We start from the raw sequence: 9,695 nt of genomic DNA on the forward strand, positions 1-9,695 counted from the left end.
ACGGCCAATGCTATTTCCCCAATGAGCTAGCAGTGGGTAGCTGGAGCACTCACCTGAATCAGTATACAAGTCTGGGTTCCTTAATCCCAATTGCCAATTCAACACAATGAGAGGAGCATGCACTGTGCACACTTTGTCTATTTTCAGCTGCTGCTCCAATCAAGGAGGAGTCCAGAAGGTAAGATTACATTTATTTTAGTGGGGCCATGGTGAGTAGGGGTGCCCCTCCAGGCTCCACACCAACAATTTAGAGCATTGCCTTGTTAGGTCCTCCTCCTGATTACAGACCCATATCAGGCTAATGCAGTGGTTCCCAAACTTTTTTCACTGGGCCGCACTTTCGGAATAAAAATTTGCTCGCGCCACACCAAATTTTTTATTGATAAGAAATACATTCAAAAACAAAAAAAAACAACTCCTAGCAGTGCTTGATTCATAACATAGAACACAACTACTTTATAATATGATCATGGGACATCCAGAAAGTATAAAACAATGCTTGTTTAAACCATGTTTAAATGTTTCTTTGATTGTCCTTGAATCTTCCCGCCACACTTGCCATCCTCTCTCGCCGCACCAGTGTGGTGCGCCGCACCCTTTGGGAACCACTGGGCTAATGGTAGGTCACACTGCTCTATATCACAGTGGCCTTGAGCAGACTGGCTGCCAGTGCCTCCTGTCAGCATCAATAGGAAGCTGACCAGTGAACTCCATCAGCCAGCTACCCAAAAACTACTCTCAGGAAAATCCACCCCAAACAAAAGATTTTGGAAAACAATGAAAGACAGGGCATGATCCCAGGACTGTCTGAAATTCACAATTTCACTGGGGGTGGGGGAAACATTCATTTTCAAATCCTCATTATTAAACCTTGACAAAATGGGAACAAATTTCAAATGAAATAAACTTGCAAATTCCGGGGCAGCATGGTAGCACAGTGGTTAGCACTGCTGCTTCACAGCACCAGGGACCTGGGTTTGATTCCCGGCTTGGGTCACCGTCTGTGTGGAGTTTGCACGTTCTCCCTGTGTCTGCGTGCGTTTCCTCTGGGTGCTCTGGTTTCCTCCCACAGTCTGAAAGACGTGCTGGTTAGCTGCATTGGCCATGCCAAATTCTCCTTCACAGGCACCGGAGTGTGGCGACTAGGGGATTTTCACAGCAACTTCATTGCCGTGTTAATGTAAAACGACTTGTGACTAATAAATAAACTTTACTTTATGATGGACAAAAATAATCACAACCAACAGCAACATGATAAAAATTTCCATTCATATGGATGACCGTTAACCTTTTTGTAATTTTTCTTCTTGGTAGCTATCACCCATATCTTACTGATAACTAAGAACAGCCCTAGAGCAAAAGTTCTGTACCCATAGATGTTTCAGAAGTGAAACTTGCTTTGCATGGAGTGATTTTGGGAAAGAGCACAGATGCATTTAAGGAGAGGCTAAATAAGTACATGGGGAAGAAATGAACTGAAGATTAGGCTGATCAGGTTAGATAAAGAGGGACAGGAAGAAGCTCTTATGGAGCATAAACACCATTAATGACTCATCAAATGACCTGTTCTGTATTAGAATAGCCAAGTAATTATGTATTTACAAAAGTAAAATATTATCCTTTAAAAATTAGTAAACACATTGGGATTTGTGGTAAAGGTTCAGAAATGTGAATGCATGTGATGTCAATTATAAAAGGACAGTAATAAATGCTCTTAGGAAACTACGTTGAGAAGATACACACTGATTCCAAAAATAGCAGATTTAGTTGAATAACTGATACTTATCAAGGTAAACAAAATCATTCAAGACAGATATCCTAACAAAGCCAGTTTTTTTCTTGTTCAAGGCTGAGAAAGTTCTAAAAGGATGCCAAAATATAAGAAATGTTAATGAGTCTCAAATGTGCACAGAGTTTCCATTTTACAATATATATCGCAGATAGGGTGCATAAATATCCAAGTTTTACACATTTGAGGTTTCTCTTTAGCTGTTTGTGTCCTGTGCATCTGTCTTGGTTTCCAATCAGATATCCTATTCACTGGTTTTATTTACAGGTGCAGCCAAGAGGCTTTCAACCTATACAAGCACCAGCGAAGCTCCCACAATATGGCTATTCTCATGGGCTTTCGGGAAAACAGGCAATGCGACAACCAGCAACCATTTCATCAAGAAGACCAACTTCCCAGTCAGATAAAACTTCGTTGAAAAAGCTGAGCCCGTGGGAAGCTGCGTCGCAGTCTGCTGTTGGTTCAGTAGAGGAAGCATTTCACAATAGAAATATCCAGGAGTCAATAGCAAAGAATATTGTTTCAGCAGCCCGCCGAAAGACATTGCCTGAGCCCCCAGAGGAATGGAAGACACGAGTAGCCTATGTCCCCCCAGTTTCAAGCAGTTACTCTTCTATTGCCGCTTCCCAGGTCAGAAGACCATCTAGCATTACATCCTCCATCAAAGCTAGCGCATCCATTCCAGCATCTACGTTCTACGAGAGTTTAATGTATAAACAGCCACTAAGTTATCCGCGATCGCTGACTGACTCTGACCTATCCGCTGGCGCATACTCTGAACATGAAATTTCAGGAAAACAAGTAGCGGATCCAAATTATAACCCTTATCCACGGGGCTGGAAAAAACAAAGTTGAAACCAGAAAAGGAAAGTCTTGACCTGGGATTCATCAGGTGTTTCTTCACGCTGTAGATTACTGTGTGGTTTGTATTGACAGGAAACATGTTGAAAGAGAATCAGATAAGAAAAAGTAATATGCAAAATACTATTAGGTGAAGGAAAGGCATTTTCTGGTTGATATCACCTTTAGTATTGAGTTTCCATTGTGTTGTGTAGCACCTAAAGTGTTTTTGTACACATATTTCAGCAAGGTGTTTAATTACAAATTATTTTTTAAAATACATGAGTGAAGACTATCGTAGTAAACACAAAGCATTTACATATAAAGAGTATGCAATGATCTGTATACAGCAGCATTAACTTCATGTCATTATTTCCAGTTAAGATAACTTACTGTCATTGCCCTTAAAGACAAAATAAACGAGTTCTGGCAAAAATTGGAATACAATTGAGCAGTTATAAAAATGGGTGTTAACTAATTTGCAGAATTCATATTTTACATGGCACAATTTATGTATTTAGAAAATTTCTTGACCAATACATGGTACACATAGAAATAACTATCTTGGGAGGATGTTATACACTTCTGTCTACACTTTCCGCTGCCTCGGCAAAGCAACCAGCATAATTAAGGACTCCACGCACCCCGAACATTTTCTCTTCCACCTTCTTCCTTCGGGATGAAGATACAAAAGTCTGAGGTCACGTACCAACCGACTCAAGAACAGCTTCTTCCCTGCTGCTGTCAGACTTTTGAATGGACTTACCTTGCATTAAGTTGATCTTTCTCTATACCCTAGCTATGACTGTAACACTACTTTCTGTACTCTCTCGTTTCCTTCTCTATGAACGGCATGTTTTATCTGTGTAGCGTGCAAGAAACAGTACTTTTCACTGTATACTACTACATGTGACAATAATAAATCAAATCAAGTTATAGTCTGTAACAGGTCAAAAGGATTAGGATGATACCATGAGAGGAAACACAGAATCTTGCTCTGGACAGAGATCAGTGGAATATGACAAATGTCATGAACTAGTGCAACAAATTTAGGGTTTTTTTTATGGCATTGTAACACACTTTGGCCAACTAGATGTGTTCTTCTTCTACATAATGGATTAACCTATTGTTCCCATCTCTTGTGGACTTCTCCATCCAGCATAACATTGACATCATACACCAAGAAGGAAAGCAAGATAACCTTTCCACGCCAAGGCAGGCAGCGTTATATGATAAGAAAACAATATCCTACAGATTTTCGTTTCGCAGAGAAATGCATTCTGTTTTACTGAAATATTATGGATATTGGACATTAAACAACAGCAATGTCTGCGGATAAGTAACAATAAACCATGTCATTAAGATGTTGTAACTACATGAAATTTAATCCGCTTGACATACAGAAATGTTAAATTTTCCTGTATTACTTATAAATTATTCATTAGAATAATGTATTTTGTCTCCCCAAAAACACACTACATTATTATGGTATTGTACTATCAAAACTGCCTAACTACTACATTACAGCCGTTCAAAATGTACTGTGGAATTTTTTAATAGCCTAGAAAATGTTTCACCACAAGAGATCGTTCTTAAATCCTACAAATCTGCATTTTTCTTGAAAATTAGATAAATATTACCTTCAAAAAGACCAAATCATGAATGCATGGATTAAAAGGGATTGGTGGAAATTGTACTGGATAATGTATGTCATGAGGAGGTTTAAGAATTAGTTGGGAAGCACTGCAGTGTTTTACTTTTTGACCAGGCTTTATTTCTGTTGAATGTGAAAGAATAATCAGCGAATTGGAAAGGTTATTGTGGGTTACAGTATGTGCAATGTGTTTTGAGATATGAGTCCAGAATTAAGAAAGGATGTAGAAATACTGTAATTGTCCTGCTGACTCCCAAGAGGGAAGGGGGTGGGAAATCAGTATTGTTATGTTCTATTCAATGTAAACACATCAATCATGTGACAAGGATTGATAAAACAATAACATGGATTTTTTTATTTGAAGATAAGACCATATACACACAGTGTTAACTGGGAGAGTATGTATACATGTCTGACTACTACAAACTGCTGCTATAGACTGAGTTCAGAGACATAGGACTGCAATATCATATCCTGTGTTGAGGTGGGTAATGATTCACAGCAGTTGAAGACACATGTACATCATATCACAATGAGTTTAATGTTATAATTGCTAACTAAACAGAAAAATCTGAAATATATGTTTGATCCATCAACAACTGAAAAGAGAAAGGATCTTGGTGTGAGCAGTGATTCTTTACGGGAACGCAAACATAAGTTATGATAGGCTCAAAAAAGTAATCTGTCTCTCTTTTCAGGTGTTGACAGATGTACTGTGTATTTTCCAGATTCTTTGTTTTTTACATTAGTACTTAAAAATAAAGGGTGCAGAAAGTGGATGCATATCGCACATTATTTGGGTGCTATGGGTGACCTTAGAGTGCCAAAACAGCATCTGCAGCAAATGCAGGCACTTCTGGTGCAAGTTGCGTGAACACTACCTTAGCAAAAATATTAACATGCTTGCAGTTAGCATCCACTGGTGTATAGAGTAGGCAGATCATCAATCAGCGTGTAAATCTGAGCTGATGCCAGTGCTGCCATTTTGAAGCTCAACACTTCCACTACTACCATCTCTTAATCATGCAGAGCTGAGTACCCATTCAGTAGCAGGGCAGCTCCACCCTCTTAACCTACATCAGCACCACCAATATTAATGAGATAATCAAGTATATTCAGGTAATTGGCTGATGACTTATTTTGGCTGTTGCTGTGATTGTACAAATTCTTGAAAGTTGCTAAGGACTGCAAAGAATGGTGGGGCAAATGCCAACTAATGCCACCACTATCAAGAGTCGGACTTGACAATAAGGCTTCTAGACAAACCGGTTTCTCCCAAACCTGGGCAAAGTGGAAGACATTCCTCTTGGAATATGGTACGACTGGGAGAATGAACAGAAGTGACACAGAGCAGAGCCGTTCTGGAGAAAGGAGGAGGAGAAAAGGATTGTCCGCAAAACCATATCAGCTAAGGGTGTTTAAGGAACAATTCTCCTATCTGAACTTCAGTGAAGAACACTGTCATATTTTAACTCGTTCAAAACCTTTAGTTCAATGTGAAGCATCCACAGCCAAATGTGCAACAGCCACAACTGCAGCCCAGTTGCCACTGGTTGTGAGGGTGAATCACGGCCATGAATATTTCTGCATTGGACTCTTTCCAAACTGGGATAGGTGATTTTTGAAACATTTTGCAGTTGGCCATCCACTGTTACATAAGGAAGTCGACTTAAGCTAATTATTCAAAGTCAGCTGACTACATTTCACCCTCTCTCGGCAGAGGGCAGCAGGCAGAGCAGGCATATGCCTTTCCCAGGATTGTATGCTTCTCCATGGTGCAGGATATCATTGACTGGCCCACAGTGCTTTGCGGGTGGTGCAATTTACTCTAGGATCCACTGCCACTAAAAAGGATTCAACTCCCTCAATGTCCAGCTGGTGTGCAATCATATGCAGTGACTTAGGCAGGTAAACACCCAGTATCCTGGCAGCAGGCTTGATGCCTTCATTCTGTGCCAGTTTACTATGCCCTCTCCATTTTAGCCACCATGACAATGCAAAGAGTGGCTGCTATGCAACAAGGGCTATCAGCTGACTACTTGCTGATGATTCCAATGTGTGACCCACAGCATACACACAATGCTAGCATGCTGCCACACAAAATCTGATACAGTAAACATGCTGAAATCATGCTGAACCACTTTGAAGGAGCCCTCCAGTACTCAAGTTTACAGAGGTCTGCTGTATGTTGCACAACCTACCAGTCTTGAAGGGACAGCCTTTGTTACCAGCTCTTTGGTGAACAGCTGAGGATGAGAAGGAAGTAGAGGAATTTAAGGAGATGGAGAAGGAGGAAGAAGATTAGTAAGAGGAAGACAGAAGCAAACCCATATTGTCTTTTCCGGCCAAGCTGCCACAAAGAACTCATCCAAGTGCAATACCAGAAAATGCATCCATTTCCCATTCAGCAACAGTCCCACAACTTGCCTTCCCTCTGTCACTGACCATTACAGATTGCCAAAATACCAAATAAAAGACAATACAAGATAAATATTACAAACCAAACGTGTATATTAAGTAATTTTATATTGGATACAAAAATCATCTGATCACCCATGGGCTTTTCCTTAGTGCCCATGTTTCCCTATGTCTATGCCTGTCCTACTGCTCCTATGCAGCACCACCCCAGTGACTGTGGCATGGTTTGTAGAAGGCTGCTGACTGGGCACAAGAGTCTGGGCTAATTGGCTGAGGGGCAACAGTAAGTGTTTTGGGGGAGTGGTAATGGTGCAATAATGAATTATGCCATCCAGAGAGACGACAGGAGAGAGCAGGCTTGTGGTGCACAAAATCACCACAATTCCCAAAGGGCTGAACATCAGCTAGTATTATGCTGGAGGGCTGGACTGTTGGACCGCCCAATACTGGACTATCATGACACACTACAAGATCCTTTAAACACTGATATCATCAACATCATGGCAGGAAGTAGTCTGAGCTTGCAAGCTGTAATTGCACAAAAGCAATGTGCACCTACGCAGCAACAAGCTGACCTTGCTTCACTTCAGTCTAAGTTTCTTCTGCAACAGTCAGATATTGAGTGACTGAGGAGTATACTGAAATGGAAGCTGAGACATCAGCCATCGGATGCTGCATCATGCTTGGGTCAACAAGTGTGTGGAAGTGGCTGACATTTCCGTCCTGGAATGGATGGGCTTGAAGCTGTGTGCAAAGTTGGTGCTGGGTTCCTCCATGCTCCTTGACATCGACTACACCCTCTCTGGAAGGCTTGCCAATGCATGAAGCATCACATTGTGCATATCCATCAGCTTTCTTTTGTACATTATCCCCTCAAAGTGCCCTCTGCAAGAACTCGCTCTCCGGTGAGCTGGAGGGATTTCTGGTCCTCTGTAGATAGAGCACATTTCTCCTCCTCTGCATCTCCACAACCAAAATCTCCAGTGCAGCTTCGGAAAATCTTGGAGCCTCCTCTCTCCCATGGTGTCCTATTTCTTCTGTCTTTCCCGGGTCAAAATCAGTTGTCAAATGGCTTCCAATACCTGCTCCTGTCACAATACAGTTTCCCTTGAAGAGTTACAAGCTGGTTTTAAGTAATGCAGGTTAGCTTTAACTGGTGGTAGCCTCTTAATCCCCCCCTCCCCCCTGCTGATCTGTGCAGCCTCTCAACAGTTCAGTTAGCATTAACTGCACACAACAATCATGATAATGAGCAGGAATCACTAAGTTGTTATGCGCCTGCATTGAAAGCAAAGGGCTTTCAATGCAGGCGCATTGGTTGGTTGGTTGCTTATCACAATCCTCATGGTTGTTCTGAGGTGGAGGTATCAAATTTTGTGGCCAAGCTATTTTGCTAAAATATCAATTATTGTGCCTGGCGCTTAATCAAAAAATTAGCATTAGATCTTGAAACTTACTACACAACTTGTTTAAGTCTTAAAACATTGCATAGGGTGGGATTTTCCGGTCCCCCCACGGTGTGTTTTCTGGCAGCGGTCATCATTGGCCATTGGTGGGATCTTCTGGTCTACGGCATTTTGTGTGGCTCGCCCATCCTGACCCTGGGAACCCGCGCAGGGGAGATTGCCTTCAGTGGGACCAGAAAATCCTGCTGGCGGGAAGGGCCAGAAAATCCCGATCATAGTGTAAAACGTTTCAACATCAGGTACAATGCTTTTTTGCAGCAACATTGGGTTATATATATATATATATATAGTTGGGTTATATATATATATATATATATATATATATATATATATATATTTTAAAAACTTGGAAATTAAGTAAAGCAATTCCAAAAACAAATGGATCATTTGGTCATTATTTGATGTTAATGTTCTGTATTCTTCTGTTCATTACAAACAATGAGAGCACTGATGTCCATGTGAAACTCATACTATCAGGACCTTCACATAATGTTCCTGTCCGAACAAGCTTTTATTGTCTTCACCACAGTTCTAAATACAATGTGGCCACATTGTGGAACAGAAACACAGTGGCATAAAATAGGTACGTCAACTGAACAAGGGAAAAGGAACAATATCTGAAGTGTCTTAATATTTACTGTATATTGTACACATTTGAGCTGATATTCTTATCTTGGTGTTATCTATTGTATGACATAAATAGAATTTTTAGTTGTATTACATTGCTTATATTCACATGTAAGGGAGAAATATGCAACACTTCACTTGTTAAGCACTGAAAACTTTTTATAGCATGTCACATTTTTTAAATGGCAAATTAACACAAATATTGGTTTCTGCTGGCAATATGTGTTCATTCTTATGCTCCTGATATAGAGTGATACAAAATGCTCGAGAGCACTTATTTGATTTGCACAATTAATAATAAAATCTCTTTTCTGCTATAAAAAATGCTTCAAAATAAAGTATTTGCTTGCTTTATTGTTTTTGAAGGAAATCATTTCTTGAAACACATTTCAATAGGCAGATTTATTTTTGTGAAGCTAGAAAAATTTTGAAACATTGCTACCATGAAGATCCTATACTTGCAGTTCTTTCAAAACTCACTGGGTGGGATATTGAGCAGGAAGGCCGGTGGGGGCTCAAGATCTGGTGAAACCTGAAGTCACAAATGTCGACAGCGAGACTGCGACTTCCGATTCTCGTCGCTCCTTGCTAGCAACGTAATCAGATTTAAGCCCACAAAGTTGTGGGCATAAACCTGATTTTAATAAATTTGAATACATTAACATGTTATAAAGACCCTCCCTCGCCATATATTGAGCCAGAGGCAAATTTTCAAAACTTGTCGACCTGACGTCACATCGGCACAGTTTGCAGCAAGTTCACCCAGGCATGAACCCATCGAGGGGATCCCGTCTGGCGTGTAAAGGCGAGTATAACCCATGGGGGGGAAAGGACATGGCCTGGCAGTACCCTGGCAATGTTCCCTGGCACAGGTTAGCACTGCTATATTGGCACTATGTCA

General features: G+C 40.7%; 1 protein-coding gene across 1 annotated transcript; it reads left to right on the forward strand.

Moving 5' to 3' along the window:
- Positions 1–343: 343 nt before the first annotated feature.
- Positions 344–8,446, forward strand: LOC144494363 (synaptopodin-2-like). The gene has a single exon (XM_078213823.1). It carries the CDS (start codon positions 1,886–1,888, stop codon positions 2,642–2,644), a length of 759 nt encoding a protein of 252 aa, XP_078069949.1. The 5' UTR covers positions 344–1,885; the 3' UTR covers positions 2,645–8,446.
- The last annotated feature ends 1,249 nt before the right edge of the window (positions 8,447–9,695 follow it).

The sequence above is a fragment of the Mustelus asterias genome, chromosome 1 (genome assembly GCF_964213995.1).
Source record: "Mustelus asterias chromosome 1, sMusAst1.hap1.1, whole genome shotgun sequence".
NCBI lineage: Eukaryota > Metazoa > Chordata > Chondrichthyes > Carcharhiniformes > Triakidae > Mustelus > Mustelus asterias.